We start from the raw sequence: 20645 nt of genomic DNA, 5'->3' as shown, positions 1-20645 counted from the left end.
TGGCTCTGTGAGAGCAGTGCTGGAACAAAAGAAACTGCAAACCCAGCCTGCCCCTCTAGGGTATTTCTTTCCAGAAATGATTCCCATCATCTGAGTCTGAATAGGGCCCCGTGGGACTGCCAGGGCACTGCGGACCCTGTGTCCAGGCTCTGTGCGCACTTGCCCGGCATCACAGGGGGACCCCCAGCGTGTTTGCCCTTGCCCCGGATCTTGAGGTTCCTGCAAGGCCCCTCAGCCACCCTCCCCTGTCCTGGCTCTGGCTCACCGAGCCCAGGAACCTGGCCTCTTGGGGTCTGCCAGCCTCCAAAGCACGGACCTCAGTTGGCCGTCGGGAGGTTTTGCTTGGCGACTTGCTGAACGTGTGTGTCACACGTCACAGCTGTGCGGTGGGGTCACTGGCAAGTTCAGCTGCACAAACTGGAGTCGCGCCAGCCTGAGCGAAGGGAAGTCCGTGCACCCAAGGGGCTCTGGTTCCAGCTTAAACCTCCCACCTTGGCCTTGCCCTCCCCTTTAAATGCTGCTGAGTAGGAAACTTGTAACTGGAGGCTCTGGTGCCAAGGTCACCTCCGCTGACCTCTGGAAAGCGGCTGTGACTTGGGCCCTTTGGGCTCCAGGTCTTGCACGAGCTCTTTGCTTCTCCTAAGACTCATCCCACAGGCTGACAGCCCTGCCGTGCTGGGTTTCGAACCCAAGTCCTGCCCCTGGGCTAGGCTGCCGCTCTGTCATCGGCAAGTAAAGTGAGTGCAAGTCGCTCAGTCGTGTCCAGCTGTTTGCGACCCCATGGACTATACAGTCCATGGAATTCTCCAGGCCAGAATATTGGAGTGGGTAGCCTTTCCCTTCTCCAGGGGATCTTCCCAACCCAAGGATCGAACCCAGGTCTCCCGCATTGTGGGCAGATTCTTTACTAGCTGAGCCACATGGGAAGACATGGCAAAGGGCCACCAAATTTTAAAAAATCACCTGGAGGCAGAGAGGGGGAGGTGGCCGCCCCTGGGCCCATCCCCCAGTGGTCAGTGTGGGAGCAGTACTGTGGGAAACACAGGGTCTCTCCCGGTGGCCCCTGTGCTGGAGGTAAACGTGTATCTTCCATTTAGTTCCTGGCAAGATACCTGGCTTCTGCTTAAGGGGCAGGCGGGTGTAGACGGGTCACATGTGGAGCCAAGGGCAGCTGGGCTGGCTCCCTGGGGGACCCCAGGTTTGGGGTCACTCAGTCTCTGAGCCCCTCCAGCGCCCGATCTCAACTGAGTGGCAAGAGCACGCCACCAAAGCCTACTTGTTGGCTCGGAGACCCTTGATGGCTGATGACTCGGACGTGCGTCACTTGGGCTGGTGGCCACGTGTGCGTGTCTGTGCTGGGACGAACCAAAACCTAGGCAGCAGAGAGACCCAGCTGACCCGGGCCTCAGTGAAGGTGAGGGGTCAGCCTCTGCCTGGGAGCTGGCCATCAGGAGCCTTCCCCGTCTGGCAGCCTCCTTTTGTTGCTCTGAGACAGGCTTCCTCCTCCTCCTCCTTGAGGGGTGGGTGGGAGGGGGGCAGCCCTTGCCACAGACAGCTAGAGCAGCTCACTGTCCCACCAGTAACCCCAGAGCAAGCAGACGGTCCCCTCCCTTGAGTAGATGGGAATCCCTCTGATTGGCCAGGTCTGGGTCACGTATCCACCGTAGTTTCGGGAGGGATCAGGGGAGAGACCTCGCAAAGAAGGGAGGAGGGCTTTCACCAGAGGGGGAACTGATGCTGAGCCCGAAAAACCTACTGATGTCCGCCCATCTGCCACGTACCGAGTTCTTACCTGTCAGATCTTGTGTTAAGTGCCTGGAGGAAACGGGGGCCCAGAGAGGCTAAGGAATCTCTCCAAAGACACACAGCTTGGAAGTGTCAGTGCCAGTATTTGAGCCCCTAATGGTCCTAAGACCTAATGCCACATCCTCTCTCACTGTGGGGTCTTGCAGCTGGTTCATGGTGGGGCTGGCACTGAAACCCATCCCCGGGTCCTGTCCCTTAACCACAGCTGCTGCCCGTGGGCATTGGGGGCGGGGGGCGCATCCCCCAAGCTCTCCAGTCCCTGGACGCTGGCTGCACTGTTGCTGCGGTGGAGTGACGAGTGACAAGCCACCATCTGCTCTGTGTGCAGGAAGCTACAACCTCACCAGTGTGCTGCCCACAGCTCCCGACATGGCCCAGTTCAAGCAGGGAGTGAGGTCGGTTGCCGGAAAGCTCTCCGTCTTTGCTAACGGAGTCATGACTTCCATTCAGGTCAGTGAGATGGGGACTGCGGTAACTGAGTTTGGTGGTGGGTTCGTAATTTCGAAAATGAGATTTGGACCACTCTTTAATTGCTAGAAAATTAGGTTTTATATTCTCGATTTATGTGTTTGCTACAGTGTAACCCAGGACATCATGAAAACCAGAACTTGTAATTTCATATTTGTTTAAATTTTCTAGTTTATGACTCCAGAGGAATTGTTACAGGAATTGTCATGATCATTACTACTTTTCTCTTATGTTAAAAAACAAAAATAAATAAGAACAAAGTTAAAAATTGCCCATAACCCCACCCACCTCCCAAGGAAAACGTTCATTAATATTTTGGTTTATTCTAATTCTAGATTTCTATGCATACCTGTTTAAAAACGTTAAAGGATTATATTGTATATGTGATTTTATATCCTCTTTTTCTTCCTGATGTTTTGTTATGAGCATTTGCATGTAATTCAAAATTCTTTGGAAGCTATTCAGTACATTCTGTTGAGCAAAAATGCATGTAATTTATTTAACTATTCCCCAAGTTGAGCATTTAGATTGTGTGTTTCAATCTTTTAAACGAGGCGAGGGTGGAACACACTTGTGTATAACACTTGAAGGCCAGCTCTAATTATCTGAAGGCTATTCCGTGAACCTTCCTGCTTACATCAAGTTATTTTAGGACACTCATGAACGGGAAACGCAGCCACAGAGAGCAGGACCTGATAGGCGTGAACTGATGCCTCTAAGGGGGGGTCTTCCAGGTGGGGAGGCACCCCTGCTATGGAAGCTTCCTCCGCCCTGGGCCAGCAGCTGCTGTCGGCACAAGCTTGGGTTAGAATTCCCAGAGCTCTTACATGTCCCTTAGGTCAGCCGGGCCCACCTCAGTCCTTCCAAGGAAGTGACATCCCTCTTTATAGATGATCATCCCCATTTTGTAGATGAAGAAACAGAGGCACAGAGGTTAAGCTGCTCCTGGTGAGACCACTCAGCTGACCCAGAATTTCGGGGTTCAGACTCCACGTGTGTGCCTCTGTCCCCCCGCGCGGCCTCGCGCCCCTCACGGCCCCTCCCGCCGCCCAGGGGCTCCGGTTCCCGCTTCCTCGGCCGCGGGCCCCTGTCACCGAGGCATCTGTTTCGCTGATACTGAGAATGCGGAGCCGATGCCGACGCCGATGGACTCCCGTGTTGGTTTTCTCTGCAGGATCGCTACGGTTCCTAACACTGATGTTTTCGGTGCGTGTTTCCTGGAGAAATTCCTCTTTTCGTGAACCAGTGACCACATCACAGGCTGCAGTGAAGACCAGCTGGCTTTGGGCAGATTGTTTTGCTACTTTTTCTCGTGGTATATATGTATTCATGGCTGATTTTTAATATTTCTTTTGAGAAATTCTCATTTTTGATATAGTAGAAGCTTCATTGTAATTTCGGTTTTGTGTTACTTCTGTCTGGCACATCCATGCACATCCCTGCTTTATTTCCTTGGACTCTGGTTCTAAGAGCAGGAGGTCTGGAGTCGAGGGACTCTGGTTCTAAGAGCAGGAGGTCTGGAGTCGAGGGCTCCTCGGCCTCTCTTCACTGGGGGAGGGGAGGGTGTCTCACTGCGGTGAGACTCATGGGCTAAAGGCTGCCCGAATCAGCTGATATGAGAAGGGCCTGGAGAAACAAAACTTACAACACACACTTCATTAAAAAGGGAACAAAGAATAAAAATAAAAGACCAAAAATAGCTGGTGTCTAATTTGATAGATTGATTCATCGATACTTCCACATCTTAAGGTAATTTCAAATAATGTCTGAAGACGTCTGTCCCTTTGAAATTGTTTGTTTTATATGATCTATAAATTTAAAAATAATTTTCAGTGAGTGCTTTTAACAGCCCAAGCTTCTGCGTTGCCAAGCAAATTAATCTTTTGACAAGGTGTCACTGTTTGAATTTATGAGAAATGGAAGATGAGAACTCCCTAAGTGCATTTATAAATCAATATGGTATACAGAAGTAAAAAATGAATAAGGTGAGAAGATACACCCACAGAAAATATTTCAGTTTATGGGGAAACAGTAGTTGTAATTGGATAGTTTTCTTAATATTTTTTATCTTAATTTTGGTTTTCAAAAAATGACAGAATGTGTACAAATGAATGAAAAATAATTTGGCTGTGTTTTAGACAGCATTAGAATATATTGTTCAGCACAGTAAAATATATTCGAAATTTGATGAACCAGATATGTGGTTTCAACTGAGTATTTTGTGAATTTTTCTTAAAAGCTCAAATTTGTAGACTTCTGAATATAATAAACAGTTGCAGCAGATTGCGTTCCCTACTTTTTGTTTTTTTACAAAAGTTTTTGTGATGAGTCTAGAGTCAGGGCTCGTGGTATAACATTAGTGTGCATTTGATTAGGATGTAATTCCAGATGGATCTGTTTTTCCTGTGTGGGTCTGGGGCTACCCTGGGGGCTCAGATGGTATAGAATCTGCCTGCAATGTGGAAGACCTGGGTTCGATCCCTGGGTTGGGAAGATCCCCTGGAGAAGGGAATGGCTGCCCACTCCAGTAGTCTGGCCTGGAGATTTCCATGGACAGAGGAGCCTGGTGGGCTACAGTCCATGGGGTCGCAAAGAGTCGGACACAACTGAGCAGCTTTCACTTTCTTGACTTTCTTGACTTGACTGGGGCCCAAGGTGTGCCTTCCCTGCACTGGGGTGTTGTCCAGAGTGCAGGAGCAGGGCAGGAGCCCTTGTTGAAAGCGAGGGTGTGCAGAGTGGCGCTTTCAAGCCCAAGGCGCTGCCCTAACAAGGTGCTGCCCTAACACAGTGCCACAGCCAGGGCGGCTTAGACAACAGAGTGTACTTTCTCACACTTCTGAAAGCGAGACGTGGAGGATCAAGGTGGCGTCGTGGGTGGGCTTGTAGACGGCTGCACCCCCCGCTCCCACCGCCCCACTCTGCTGTCTCTCCCTCTTATTATAATGCACCAGTCCTATTATAAAGGGACTTGCGCCATTATAATAAGGATCTGGGCCCCTTTAAGCTTAATTGCCTCCTTAAAGGCCCCACCTCCGAATGCAGTCATGTTAAACTCTAGGGAGACACAGTTCAGTCCGTAACAGTTCATGAGATGCTCCCACACTGGGTCAACCCTCTCCAGGCCAGGGCCAGGGCTCAAACACCTCCAGGAGACCCTCCGAACAGATTATGGTCCCATTTTACAGAGGAGGCGAATGAGACTTAGCAGAAGGGCCTCCCTCGACTCTGGCCATGCTTCTCCCCGTCACTGACCCTCTGCACGTGGAAGGGCCCGGGACTGCAGGGCCAGGCTGGAGGAGCCCCCTCTGGTGGGCTCACCCCACCCCACCCCACCTCACCCCAGCATGTGTGTGTGTCTGTGTGTGTGTGTGCGCGAGAGACACTTGAGTTTGTGTTCCTTGTCCACTTACCCTTGGGACTTGGTGTTTTGTTTTGGAATCAGTTTGCATGAGTGCCTCAAATAGTAAAGATGTGAGTTAATAATTGTTCTAACAAATCACATTTGGGATCTATTGATTAAAAAAAAAATGGTGCTATGACGACCCAGGGACCCGGAGGAAACTGGCTAAGACCGGTCTGAAGGGTCAAGCAGTGGGGCTTTGGAAAAGGTGTTTATTATGCTTTTGCTCCTGAGAGCAAAGCCTGTGAGGACCAGGTATTTCTGTGAAACAGAAAACAAAGGAGGCATGTGGGGACGGGAAGTGGGGAGTGTTTTACCAGAACAGGTTCTCTTTGAAAATGCAGTACTTTTTGATCACTTCGAGAGCTATTGGAAATGTAGGTATATGGATGTGGACGGTGAGACCACGGGGCTCGGCGGGGGCGGAGGGTGCTGGGTGATGCTGGGGGCCAAGCAGAGCCGACTTGAAGGCCTTAGATGGATGCCAGGACTTGGGCTGAAACCTGCCCACCCCCACTTGCACATGGGCAGTTTGAGGGTCTAGGACACCTGTGTCCTTACCTCTGGATGCTCAGCCTGAACACCTAGTGCAAATATGACCCTGCCCCAAAATCCTGGGGCGGCACCTCGGGATCCTGGGTCTCCTTGCTGGCCCCTTCCATCTGTCAGTGCCTCTGCCTGGACCTCCACTCTGCAGGATGCTTTTCTGACGTGGGTGGGCCTCCTGGGTGCTGGCCAGGGAGCCCCTCACTCCCACCTCCTGCCCACCCCATCAGGTCGCTTCCCTTCTCAATGACCCTGACCTCCCTTCTAAAAATTGCAGGGACTTCCCTGGTGGTCCAACGGCTAAGCCTGCACTCCCAATGCAGGGGACCCGGTTGGATCCCTGGTTAGGGAACTAGATCCCATGTGCCACCGCGAAGACTGAAGAGCCTGTGTGCCGCAGCCAAGACAGTGCAGCCAAATAAATATTTAAAAAAATAAAAATAAAACTTGCAGCCCACTGCCAGGCACTTCTGTGCCCCAGTCCTGCTCTCCTTTTGCTTTCCCCAGGGTCCTGCCCGAGGCCCCACCCAGCTCCTGCTTCAGTGGCTTCTCCTGTCATCCCAGAGGTGCTTCTGTGCTCAGGATGTGGGGTCACTGACCTCCCTCCCAGACCCAAAAACTGCCCTGCTCTCCTGGTGGTGCGCTCAGACACCCTTGTTTGCACTGAGTCACGTGATCCATTTACAAAGGCACCTGTGCTTTCTCCCGTCCCCTCCATCCCAGGCCCGTTTTCCTCTGTTTGTAGTTCTTATCATCTGCTTGCCAGGTCCTTTGTCTCACGAAAACAAGAGCACAGTGGCAGGAACGCCAGCTGTGGGCCTGGCACAGACAGATGGATGGACAGACAGAAGGAGACACCAGGGTCCCTCTTGTGCAGGTCCCTCTCCAGGAACCGAGGTGCGGGGTCCTGGAGCCCCTCTGCCTGCTGAGTGTCCCAGCTTCACCCTGAGGCTTGGTGCCCCCTCCCTGCACCTGATCACCCACCTCCTACCCCATCCAGCCCTGCCGCCTGCCCCAGACTTGACCTTGGTCGCCTGAGCCCCCAGTGCCTCTCTCACAGCCTCTGATCCTCCTACCTGCTGGTGAGCAGTGCCCATGTCTCACCACACACCTCAGGCGTGGGCGCTGGCCTCCCTAGGGGCTGTACCCCGGGCAGGTGCCGGTGGCCTGGAAAGGCCGGGAAGAGAGACAGAGCTAAGGCCTGCAAGGGGCCACTGAGTCCAGGACTCAAGAGGAGCAGAAAGGAGCTGTGGAAGGTGTGGACTGGGAGGACAGGAGCCCCTCTGCGTGAGCGGGCAGCTGGAGGAGGGGTCCCCAGGCTTCAGAGTCCCCCCAGGCTGGAGACAGCAGCCGTGCGTGGGGCTCAGGCACCCGGTCATCACTGCCGGGCATTCAAGTCCAGCTCTGGAGGTTCCTGTGGAACGTCCAGAACGCCCTTCCCTCAAACACATTCCCCCGAGACCTCACACGTGCAGGCAGCCTCTTCCTTGGCCTCCCCACCTCACCCCTTCCTGGTCCTCCAAGGACCACCGGGGCCTTAGGGAGAGCAGCACCCGCCAGGCCCCTGCCCAGTGACTCAGGCCACCCTTTGGCCCCCACCTTCAGCATGCGAAGAGCCGGTGGGCCTGCAGAGGCTTCTTCCTGGGTGTTCCCCCCGACACAGCCTCCCACCCTGAGGCCCTGCTGTCTCCAGTTTCAGGGGGATGCTGCAGCCCAGGATCCCTCCTATGCAGCCCCCACACGCAGAGGGGCTCCTGTCCGCCCAGCCCACAGCCTCTACAGCTGCTTTCTGCTCCTCTGAGTCCTGGACGCAGAGTGGCCCACAGACCCTGCAGGTCTCCTCCCCGTCAGCCCTTTGCGGGCCCCAGGGCTGCCAGGCTCGTCTCTCCTCCAGGCCTTTCCCCAGAGGTCGTTTCTGCCAGGAAGGAGCCCTCACGGGTGGTGGTTGAGAGCTAGTTCAGGGCTATGAGGGGCGATGACAGTCTCATGGCGTCGTTGTGGAAATGGGGAGAGGAGGGGACTTCCCTGGTGGCCCAGTGGCTAAGACTGCTTTCTCAGTGCAGGAGGCCAGGGTTCAAACCCTTGTCCGGGAACTTAAATCCCACATGCTGCAACTAAAGATCCAGGGCAGACAAATAATGCTTGTTTTTTTTTTTTTAAGTAAAAGAGCAGGGTCCATCATCTCACAGGGGATGAAGGGAACCATGGGAAGGGCAGGAGGTGCCTAGTGGGGCCCCCGGCACACCGCAGGCCTGGGGCTTGGGCCTTCGAGTGAGGCAGGGTGAGGCCCCCTGCAGGCAGGCTTTCACAGAGAGAGCACAGAGGCAGGCAGTGTCAGCTCACACAGGTAAATGGAGGGGTGCCAGCCTGGGGCCCCACGTTCAGGGCGGCCTCGCTGTAGCGGTCTCACTGAAGCTTCTGCATGTGCTCTCAATACACCCCCGTACGACCATCCTCCAGCAGGCTCCCTGCGGCTGTCCTGTCCCCTTCCTGGCCTCTGTCCTGCTCATCTGAGGCTCCAGAGGGGAGGTCCTGAGAAGCCCAACCTGGCTTCAGTGCAGTCAGTGTAGGGGAAGAAAAATTCTTTTTCCTTCTACCCTCCTAGGTTCGCTGGCCCAGGCCCTGTAAAATTAGAGTAACTAAAGGCAGACTAACATGAGAAAAACAAACAAGTACTGACATGTACATTGCGCATACGCATGGGAGCAGGTGTGGTTAGAACCGGGCTTCTGTAGCATCTTAACAAAAGTATACTAAATCCTCAGAGAAGTGACAAGACAAAGGAAGGGGAGGACTTCCCTGGTGGTCCAGTGGTTTAAAATCCACCCACCAGTGCAGGGGGGACACGGGTTCGATCCCTGGTCGTGGAAGATGCCACATGCCTTGGAGCAACTAAATCCGTTTGCCACAACTATGGAGCCTATAGTTCCAAGTCTATGCCCCAACCAGTAGCGCTGAAGAAGCTGAAGTTGAACGGTTAACCAGTAATCCAAGTAATCCAACCAGTAATCCAAGTAATCCAACCAGGAATCCAAGTCTATGCCCCAACCAGTAACGCTGAAGAAGCTGAAGTTGAACGGTTAACCAGTAAAGCTGAAGTTGAACGGTTAACCAGTAATCCAAGTAATCCAACCAGTAATCCAAGTCTATGCCCCAACCAGTAACGCTGAAGAAGCTGAAGTTGAACGGTTAACCAGTAAAGCTGAAGTTGAACGGTTCTATGAAGACCTACAAGACCTTTTAGAACTAACACCCAAAACAGATGTCCTTTTCATTATAGAGGACTGGAATGCAAAAGTAGGAACTCAAGAAACACTTGGAGTAACAGGCAAATTTGGCCTTGGAATATGGAATGAAGCAGGGCAAAGGCTAATAGAGTTTTGCCAAGAGAACGCACTGGTCATAGCAAACACACTCTTCCAAGAACACAAGAGAAGACTCTACACATGGACATCACCAGAAGGTCAACACCGATATCAGATTGATTATATTCTTTGCAGCCAAAGATGGAAAAGCTCTATACAGTCAGCAAAAACAAGACCAGGAGCTGACTGTGGCTCAGACCATGAACTCCTTATTGCCAAATTCAGACTTAAATTGAAGAAAGTAGGGAAAACCACTAGACCATTCAAGTATGACCTAAATCAAATCCCTTATGATTATACAGTGGAAGTGAGAAATAGACTTAAGGGACTAGATCTGATAGACAGAGTGCCTGATGAACTATGGATGGAGGTTCCTGACATTGTATAGGAGACAGGGATCAAGACCATCCCCATAGAAAAGAAATGCAAAAAAGCAAAATGGCTGTCTGGGGAGACCTTACAAATAGCTGTGAGAAGAAGAGAAGAGAAAAGCAAAGGAGAAAAGGAAAGATATAAGCGTCTGAATGCAGAGTTCCAAAGAATAGCAAAGAGAGATAAGAAAGCCTTCCTCAGTGATCAATGCAAAAAAATAGAGGAAAACAACAGAATGGGAAAGACTAGAGATCTCTTCAAGAAAATTAGAGATACCAAGGGAGCATTTCATGCAAAGCTGGGCTTGATAAAGGACAGAAATGGTATGGACCTAACAGAAGCAGAAGATATTAAGAAGAGGTGGCAAGAATACACAGAAGAACTGTACAAAAAAGATCTTCACGACCCAGATAATCACGATGGTGTGATCACTGACCTAGAGCCAGACATCCTGGAATGTGAAGTCAAGTGGGCCTTAGAAAGCATCACTACGAACAAAGCTAATGGAGGTGATGGAATTCCAGTTGAGCTCTTTCAAATCCTGAAAGATGATGCTGTGAAAGTGCTGCACTCAATATGCCAGCAAATTTGGAAAACTCAGCATTGGCCACAGGACTGGAAAAGGTCAGTTTTCATTCCAATCCCAAAGAAGAGCAGTGCTAAAGAATGCTCAAACCACCACAGAATTGCACTCATCTCACACGCTAGTAAAGTAATGCTCAAAATTCTCCAAGCCAGGCTTCAGCAATACGTGAACCATGAACTTCCTGATGTTTAAGCTGGTTTTTGAAAAGGCAGAGGAACCAGAGATCAAATTGCCAACATCTGCTGGATCATGGAAAAAGCAAGAGAGTTCCAGAAGAACATCTATTTCTGCTTTATTGACTATGCCAAAGCCTTTGACTGTGTGGATCACAATAAACTGTGGAAAATTCTGAAAGAGATGGGAATACCAGACCACCTGACGTGCCTCTTGAGAAATCTGTATGCAGGTCAGGAAGCAACAGTTAGAACTGGACATGGAACAACAGACTGGTTCCAAATAGGAAAAGGAGTACATCAAGGCTGTATATTGTCACCCTGCTTATTTATCTTCTATGCAGAGTACATCATGAGAAACGCTGGACTGGAAGAAATACAAACTGGAATCAAGATTGCCAGGAGAAATCTCAATAACCTCAGATATGCAGATGACACCACCCTTATGGCAGAAAGTGAAGAGGAACTAAAAAGCCTCTTGATGAAAGTGAAAGTAGAGAGTGAAAAAGTTGGCTTAAAGCTCAACATTCAGAAAATGAAGATCTTGACATCTGGTCCCATCATTTCATGGCAAATAGATGGGGAAACAGTGGAAACAGTGTCAGACTTTATATTTTGGGGCTCAAAAATCACTGCAGATGGTGATTGCAGCCATGAAATTAAAAGACGCTTACTCCTTGGAAGGAAAGTTATGACCAAACTAGAAAGCATATTAAAAAGCAGAGACATTACTTTGCCAACAAAGGTCCGTCTAGTCAAGGCTATGGTTTTTCCAGTGGTCATGTATGGATGTGAGAGTTGGATTGTGAAGAAAGCTGAGCACTAAAGAATTGATGGTTTTGAACTGTGGTGTTGGAGAAGACTCTTGAAAGTCCCTTGGACTGCAAGGAGATCCAACCAGTCCATTCTAAAGGAGATCAGCCCTGGAATTTCTTTGGAAGGAATGATGCTAAAGCTGAAACTCCAGTACTTTGGCCACCTGCAGCGAAGAGCTGACTCATTGGAAAAGACTGATGCTGGGAGGGATTCGGGGCAGGAGGAGAAGGGGACGACAGAGGATGAGATGGCTGGATGGCATCACCGACTCGATGGATGTGAGTTTGAGTGAACTCTGGGAGTTGGTGATGGACAGGGAGGCCTGGAGTGCTGCAATTCATGGGGTCGCAAAGAGTCGGAGACGACTGAGCGACTGAACTGAACTGAACTGAACTGAAGCAGAATTAAAATATTTATCTTTTCTTTTGATCTGCTCCCTGAAAACATTGGAAACTCATAGGTTCCCAGCAGCTCTATCAGATAAAATATTTATCAGGAAAACTACCTCCGAACAGGGCTTCCCCAATAGGCTCAGTGGTAAAGAGTCCTCCTGCCAATTCAGGAGACCCGGGTTTGATCCCTGGTCCAGGAAGATCCTCTGAAGAAGGAAATGGCCCTACTCCAGTACTCTTGCCTGGAAAATCCCATGGATGGAGGAGCCTGGTAGGCTGCAGTCCATGGTGTCACTAAGAGTTGGACATGACTGAGCAACTTCACTCTCACTTTTCACTTTCATGCATTGGAGAAGGAAATGACAACCCACTCCAGTGTTCTTGCCTGGAGAATCCCAGGGATGGGGGAGCCCGGTGGGCTGCCGTCTACGGGGTCACACAGAGTCCGACACGACTGAAGCGACTTAGCAGCAGCAGCAGCAGGGTAATTTTAGAGAAAAAAGATTATATTTCAATGATTGTTAAAGCCCACCTTTGTTAATGGAAGTGGAAGTGAAAGTCACTTAGTCATGTCTGACTCTTTGTGACCCCATGGATTACACAGTCCATGGAATTCTGCAGGCCTGAATACTGGAGTGGGTAGGTGTTCCCTTCTCCAGGGGCTCTTCCCAACCCAGGGACTGAACCCAGGTCTCCCTCATTGCGGGCTGATTTTTTTTACCAGCTGAGCCACCAGGGAAGCTCATCCTTTATTAATGGTGGTCTGTATATACTAAGTCTCACCTCCCGGATAGTTCCTTGCTGTTACATTACCTTAATATAAAGTTTAACTGGATTATTAAACGGAGACTCAAAGTTTCTGAAACTTATCTCAGTAATATATCTTTGGGTGAAGATCAGATGTCCCATGACCAGCAACCAGGGGATTATACATACTGGAAAAGACATAATTTAAAGGACTGTCTCCAACCTAAAAGGAAGGATCCTTATCAGATACTCTTGACTACTCATGAACTGCAAAATTGAAGGGAATTGACTATTAGGTTAATTACCACTTACAAAGGGCCTCCACACTAGACTGGTCTATACAGAGCATGTCTAACCTCAAACTCACCTTAAAACAATCCCAAGGGCTTTCCTGGTGACTCAGTGGTAAAGAATTCGTCTGCCAGTGCAGGAGACAGAGGTTCGATTCCTGATCCCGAAAGATTCCACATGCCATGGAGCAACTAAACCCACACACCACAACCGCTGGCCAGTGCTCTAGAACCCGGGAGCCACAACGACTGAGTCCACATGCCCTGGGGCCCCTGTCGCTAGAGAAGCCACCGCAACGAGGGGACCGCACACCACAGCTAGAGCAAAGCCCAAGTGCCGCAGCGAAGACCCAGCACAACCAGTAAACAAATAAAATTATTAAAAAACAGTGCTCAGAGGAGAAACTGCATTCACAGTAGGGAGAGCAGACATCAGAAGTAGACAGCTAACCTAAGATCTCACATAGCCCTGTATAATGCTTTCTTGACTTCTTGGACCTTTGCATATGAATCAATGTTTTTCTGTCACGAGCATGATCCTATACAAGTTTTAAAAATCAATCCAATTGCTGTGTTTGTGGCCAATTACCTGTGTCTAGTACTTCTGGATTACCTCGGTGGGTTTCTCCACTCCAAGGGTATAACTGGGAGGTCCTTAGAAAATTTATTCTAAAAGAAAGAAATTGTAGTCCTGTTTAGGCTACTACTGGTATCTTAGATGGGATCCCCTCAAATTGCCAACTAATAATACCTGCTCTGACCCTGGCCGTAAATATGAATTTTCCTCTAAAGTTACTCAAGCTTAATTAGAGCAACAAGCCAAATTTCAGCCAAGGAATAAAACTTCCTACAATTAGGGGATAGATTTAGGTGGTCAACACTAGGCTATGGTCATTTAAGTTGTTTTTTTTTTTTAATATTTATTTATTTGGCTGCACCAGGTCTTAGTTTAGGCACACAGGATCTTTGTCGTGGTGCCCAGGCTTCACTCTAGTTATGGCACATGGACTTTGTTGCCCCACGGCCAGTGGGATCTTAGTTCCCGGACCGGGGATCGAACCCACGTTCTCTGCATAGTAAGGAGGATTCTTAACCACTGGACCACCGGGGAAGTCCCAGTCATTTGTTTTAAGCCGCTCCCCTCTCTTTATCTTAGGAACAATTAAATTATGCTAAGGACAACTATTCTAGTAACTCTAGAAAAGTGGATTGGGAGCCTTACGGACAGTGCCAATGTATAATTTCCCTGAAAGATAAGGATTTGGACAGAACAGATGTAGTCCGGCCACGTGAGGATGTACTGGGCTGCACCTGAAGGAAGTTCTCGGCTTAATTCTTACGACATTGATAATACTGCTACCTATATTATTTGTATTTTGCCTGTTTCACAAGATTGCTGTTTCTTGCATTACCAAATGTGTGACTGAGTCTCTGACAAAAGTATATAGCTTTACATGAGATCAAAGATTGTAACAGTGTAATTCTAGATATAGGAAGATGTAACAAGAGTAACCTTCACAAGACGAGCAGAAACTTTCTGCAGAAAAATAAATGTGCTTGGGCTAAGATGTTTTTCTAAAAGCATGATTTCAAATAGTAATTTAATTGCCCATTAATAAAGAAAGAAGTAAGCTATGAGTTATGATTTATGTATCTAATGGAATATTTCAAGCGTTTAGTGGATTTAATGACTCGGTATTCTGGAACCTGTTGTATGACACTATCCGATAGATGAAATACACAGGCTCTATATATTTAGATGAGGCACAATTGGTGTGATTATGGTTATTTAATTTTTGGTCTCTTTGTGTAAAAACAAATGTGCTGGAGGGCTTCCCTGGTGGTCCAGTGGCTAAGACTGCACTCCCAACGCAGGGGCCCCCGTTTGATCCTCGTTCAGGGAACTAGATCCCACATGTCAGAACTGAGAGTTTGCATGCCTCAATTAAAGACCCACACACCACAGGGAAGATTGAAGATCCCACGTGCTGCGACTAAGACCTAGTTAGGCTCTGTTGCAACAAAATCATTAATTAATTAAAAATTAAAGACGTAAAATAATTGCTTGATCGCATGTGTTCCCCTCTCACCAAAATCACTTATATACTGACCTTACCCACTACCTCTTTGGAACAGTTTCTCAGAGCTATCCAAAATGCTGTCCCCCCCAAGCTAGAGTCCTCATTTTGTCCCAAATAAAATGTAACTCTTAGGGCTTCCTGGTGGTCCAGTGGCTAAGATTCTGCACTCTCAGTGCAGAGGGCCCAGGTTTGAGCCCTGCTCAGGGAAATAGATCCCACATGCTGCAACTGAGACCTGGAATAGCCAAATAAATAAATAAACATTTTTTTTAAAAAAAGAATATAGGGTATAAATGTAAAACAAACAAACGGTTAACTCTCAACGCTCACGTTGTGTGTGTGTGTGTGTATGTGTATGTGTGTGTTTCCAGTCAACAGCCTCTGGGAAGGACTGGGGTCTCTGGGGACTCAAAGTCACGAAGCCCTGTCCCTGGGGCCCCATGCCTGACAGCCCTTGAAAAGACACACCTGCGTTGGAGTTAATCGGATGCATGGGTTTTTCTTTCTGTCTTGAGCTGCCCACAGCAGGAGCCGGGGCACCACCTACAGAGACTTCCCAGGCTCTTCTGTTCAGTTCGGTCGCTCAGTCCTGTCCAACTCTTTGTGACCCCAAGGACTGCAGCACACCAGGCTTCTCTGTCCATCACCAACTCCCGGAGTTTACTCAAACTCATGTCCATCGAGTTGATGATGCCATCCAACCATCTCATCCTCTGTCGTCCCCTTCTCCTCTCACCTTCCCAGGCTCTGGCAGGCGAGAAACAAACTCAAGGACAAGAAAGGGCTCGAGCTGCCAGGATGTGGGGCCAAGACTGAGTCCAACTGCACTTGACTCCCCAACAGAGGCCTGGCTTCTGTTCTCTGGTGGCCAGCCCTTCCCCCACGAGTCTTCCCTAGAAGACTCAGCATCAGCACAGCTCTAGCTATCAGAGCGGGAGGGCCACCAGTGCTGGAAGGAGCACTGCAGTCTCCCTGGGTGGAGCCAACACCCCCAAACTGGATTCCACTGAAGACACAACCAAGCCAAAGATCTGGTGAAGGAAGGATGTGTTATTCATATTTGCAACAAGTATGAAAAACCCAGGATCTCTCCCAAAGCAGTGTCTCCTCAAACAGCAAAACTGGGGAACTTTTAAGCTAAGTTGCAGGGACATGTTCATGACGTGGGTTTGGTGGGTATATGCATATTCATGGAGGGGCTTGAGCAAAGAGTTCAGCCTAGAATCGGGACAAAGGTCAACAGAGTCCAAGCTTTAACAGAGTCAGAAAAAGTCAACATCATCATTCCTTAGGTTCCAGTTGATCTGGTAGTTGATTTCTTGAGGGTGATTGGATCCACAGCTTAAGAAAGTGTTTCAGGCTAATCTTTATATTGAAACAGAACTTATTACCTTTATACAACTGACCTATTTCCTCTGCTACTGTTACTTCTGTGGGCTTCCCTGGTGGGCTCAGACGGTAAAGAATCTGCCTACAGTGCAGGGGATCTGGGTTGGATCACTGGGTTGGGAAGATCCCCTAAAGAAGGGAATGGCTGCCCACTCCAGTTCCCTCCAGTATTCTTGCCTGGAGAATTCCATGGACCTGGTGAGTTACAGCCCACAGGGTCTCAAAGAGTGGGGCACGACTGAGCGACGAACACTACTTTACTTTTGCTTTTTCCTGGTATTACTTCTGTCTGACGAGGGTCACTTGTTCCTGCTTTCTTTTGTTCATTCCCTTATGGAGCCAGCTTCCACTTTAAGACTATCATTACTGGACCTGATCAAGGGCAAGCGCTGCAGCCAAGCTTAGATCACAAAACAGCTCAAGCATAAGATGGCTTCTCTTCTGCCAGCAAAGCCAGGCCTGGTTCTCTTCCTCCGGGAACCCTCTACGCTGCGGCTCACAGAGCCTCCCAAGTTCCTCCAGGTTTGAGTACGATGGGGACCCCAGGGACCTTTTGCAGAACCACAGAGGGTCACTGTGAGCACTCTGGGTTTGTGCAGACAGATTGCTGCCTGTGGACACAGGCAGTGAGTTTGAGACAGGGCTTGGTGAGGTTGTGGGCTGGGGACTGCGGGTGTCGGAACGAGAAAGAGAAGAGGAAGTTGGAGACGTGCTGGGGGGCATCTCACTTTGTGACTCTCCTGCAAAACCAACAGCATTCACCAAAGTGTTTGCTTTGTTAACAGGGTTGGGGAGGAAGATTGCGATGAATGCTGAGTGACCCGCAGGTGGGGTGAGTGAGAACAGAGGATGTCAGAGGGTCCTGTGAGAGCCCACGGAAGGGGTGGGCAGTGAAACCTCAGCACCAGCAGCATATCCTCCCCAGGTCACCCTCCACGCGGCTCCATCCTCTTTGATCACAGATGGCTTGTTCACTAGATAGGAGTAAGACGCCCAAAGGCTCCGAACACTGCATCTCCTTCTACAGGACTGGCTCCAGGCTGGAATAAGCTCCCAGGAAAGGGCTCTGATTGGCTTTTCTCTGGTCAGGACCAGCCTTCTTGACCCATCAGGGGCAGCCTGAGGGTAGTCCCAGAAGAACTAGGGCTCAGATGCGAACCAGAGAGTCTGATGGGAGGGGTACATGACACAGCTAGTAAATGGTGGAGCTGGGATTAGAACCCAGGTCTTGGGGTGCCAAAACCTGGGCCCAACGCCTTGCACCAGGGGCTCATCATTTTTTTTTTTTTTTTCAGGGGCTCATCTTTACGGCCGCCCTCTTGCAGTGCTGCACACCTTCATGATAGATAGTAAGGCTCTGAAGGCAGAGACCAAGTTTCTCCCATCGTCAGAGCACAGCGTTTCTCCAAGTTGAATCTGGGAAGATCGCTGGTTGCTCATCCAGGGATTTGGGTGGGGGTGGGAGGAGTTTGTGCTGATAGAAAAGAGAGCAATGAATTCATTTGTTACATAAATTTCACAAATGTGTGAGGCTGGGTTGTTGGCACTCCTAACCCCAGTACCTTAGAATGAGACTGTAATGCAAGACAGGGTGTTGAACGAGGTGGTTAAATTAAATGAAGCCATGGGGTGTGCCCTAATCCAGTATGACCAGTGTCTTTACAAGAGGAGGAGATTAGGACTCAAAGAGGAGATTCAGTTCAATTCAGTTCAGTTCAGTCGCTCAGTCGTATCCAACTCTTTGCGACCCCATGGACTGCAGCACACCAGGCCTCCCTGTCCAACACCAACTCCCGGAGTTTACTCAGACTCATGTCCATTGTGTCCGCGATGCCATCCAACCATCTCATCCTCTGTCGTCCCCTCCTCCTCCCACCTTCAATCTTTCCCAGCATCAAGGTCTTTTCAAATGAGTCAGTTCTTCGCTTCAGGTGGCCCAGATTAGGACACAGTTAGACACAATGATGACTCTCCCCATGTTCTTTCTTTTTTCTTTTAAAATTATTTATTTATTTTTGGCTGCACTGGGCCTCAGGCTTTCTCCATTTGCAGTGATCAGGGGCTACTCTCTACTTGCGAGTACATGGGCTTCTCACTGCTCTTGTTGGAGAGCGCAGGCAGTAGGGTGCACGGGCTCAGGAGTCAGAGTACGGCCTTGGTTGCCCTGCTGTGTGTGGAATCTTCCCGGATCAGGGATCAAACCCGTGTCCCCTGCATTGGCAGGTGGTTCTTAACCACTGGACCACCAGGGAAGTCCTCCCCATTTCTTAACCATCATCATGACCTCAAAGGTTGCACATGAGCCACGAGGACAGTCCAAGGCAGATCACCTCGGGTGACACATTTTCATATCATTTACCTGTTAGAGTTCACATGTGTTAAATTTGCGTTTTCTTTGTTACCATGGCATTGCATTGTAGCCCCCCAACTCAGAGCTGGAATCCATGACTCAAAGCGACTCATTAAGGCATAAGTGTGGGGCACCCCACTCCAGTACTCTTGCCTGGAAAATCCCATGGGCGGAGGAGCCTGGTAGGTTGCAGTCCATGGGGTCGCTAAGAGTCGGACACAACTGAGCAACTTCCCTTTCACTTTTCACTTTCATGCATTGGAAAAGGAAATGGCAACCCACTCCAGTGTTCTTGCCTGGAGAATCCCAGGGACTGGGGAGCCTGGTGGGCTGCTGTCTATGGGGTCGCACAGAGTGGGACACGACTGAAGCGACTTAGCAGCAGCAGCAGCAGTGGGGCTGCAAGGAGATATGTAAACATGCAGAATGATGTTGTAAACATAAATATGGGAGCAGGTGGTGGTGCTGGTTTAGTCACTAAGTCGTGTTCGACTCTTGCAACCCTCATGGACTGTAGCTTGCCAGGCTCCTCTGTCTATGGGATTCTCCAGGCAAGAATACTGGAGTGGGCTGCCATTTCCTTCTCCATGGGATCTTCCCAGCCCAGGAATCAAACCTGGGTCTCCTGCATTGCAGGCAGGTTCTTTACCCACTGAGCTACGAGGGAGGCCCTCACGGGAGCAAGAGAGCAACGCAGATGCAGAGAGTGGATCTGCCCGTTCCCGACCAGCAACTCTGCAGGTGTGATGTCACCACAAAGAAGCTGGAAAAGGACGAGCAAGAAGGCATGACCCTGAGGGCCTGACATGGTTCCATTGGCTCCATCTAGCCATGGCTCCAGTGCAGTGACTGATGCAACTTTGCCAGTCAGTGGGGCGAGAGCTCCTTTTCAGAGAGAACATCACAGCATCACTAGGTAAAACCACAGGTTATTTCTGGAACAAGAAAAATAATTCTTTCAAGCAGAAAACTGACTTTTTTTTTTTTTTTGCATACCACGCAGCATGTTGGAACTTCCCTGACCAGGGATCATGACCCCAGCAGTGGAAGCACAGAGTTTCAACCACTGGACCACCAGGGAAGCCCCAAAATGTTTAATTTTGACACTAAAGGCAGGAAAGATCTCCAAACCATAGAGACATCATTCAACACTCCCTTCCTTCCAAGAAGAAAAGAGAAGCAGGTCACATTGCTGCTGAGAAGGTAGCCCGCTTTAGGTTGAATTGTCCCCACCCACCTCAAAAGTGGTAAGTTGAATTCCTAACCCCAGTACCTTAGTATGAGATTGTAATGTGAGACAGGGTGTTGAACGAGGTGATTAAGTTAAATGAAGTCATGGGGCGCACCCTAATCCGATATGACCTGTTGTCCTTACAAGAAGAGGAGATTAGGGCACAGACAGGCACAGAGGGAGACCAGAAGGGTGGCTGTCTGCCAGCCAAGGAGAGAGGCCTCAGGAGAAACCACCCTTGCCAACACATTGATCTTCAACTCCTGGCCTCTAGCACTGTAGGAATATAAATTTCTGGGACTTCCCTGGTGGTCCAGTGGTTAAGAACCTGCTTTCCAATGCAGGGGACACGGGCTCAAACCTGGCCCAGGAACTAAGATCCCAGATGTCACGGAACAACTGAGCAAGTGTGCTGTAACTAGTGAGCCCCTGCACCACAGCTAGAGAAGCCTGTGTGCAGCAACGAAAGATCGTACATGCCACAAAGGCTCCATGCAGCCAAAAATAGGCAAGTCTTTTTTTAAAAAAAAGAATATAAATTTCTGTTGTTTAAGCTTCCTGTTTTATGGTATCTTGCTTAGGCAGCCCCAGGACATGAGTATACTGCCCAAGACATTGTGGTCAGAAAGTACA

At 49.5% G+C, this 20645-nt stretch overlaps 1 protein-coding gene across 2 annotated transcripts in view; it reads left to right on the top strand.

Moving 5' to 3' along the window:
* ARFGAP3 (ARF GTPase activating protein 3) overlaps positions 1-4557 on the top strand; it is a 50045-nt gene extending 45488 nt beyond the window's left edge. Inside the window, exons 15-17 of one of the 2 annotated variants that reach the window (XR_011566886.1) lie at positions 2135-2256; positions 3449-3752; positions 3790-4557. Coding sequence is in view for 1 of the 2 variants with exons in the window: in XM_070790531.1 (XP_070646632.1) it covers positions 2135-2256; positions 3449-3466 (140 nt within the window). In the remaining variant the exon portion in view is untranslated. Of the gene's footprint in view, positions 1-2134; positions 2257-3448 lie in introns of both variants that reach the window. The other variant, XM_070790531.1, reaches the window with a different exon arrangement.
* The last annotated feature ends 16088 nt before the right edge of the window (positions 4558-20645 follow it).

The sequence above is a fragment of the Bos indicus genome, chromosome 5, assembly GCF_029378745.1.
Source record: "Bos indicus isolate NIAB-ARS_2022 breed Sahiwal x Tharparkar chromosome 5, NIAB-ARS_B.indTharparkar_mat_pri_1.0, whole genome shotgun sequence".
In the NCBI taxonomy this organism is placed as follows: domain Eukaryota; kingdom Metazoa; phylum Chordata; class Mammalia; order Artiodactyla; family Bovidae; genus Bos; species Bos indicus.
The sequence above is the reverse complement of the archived record's forward strand: the minus strand, read 5'-3'. Positions and strand labels throughout refer to the sequence as shown.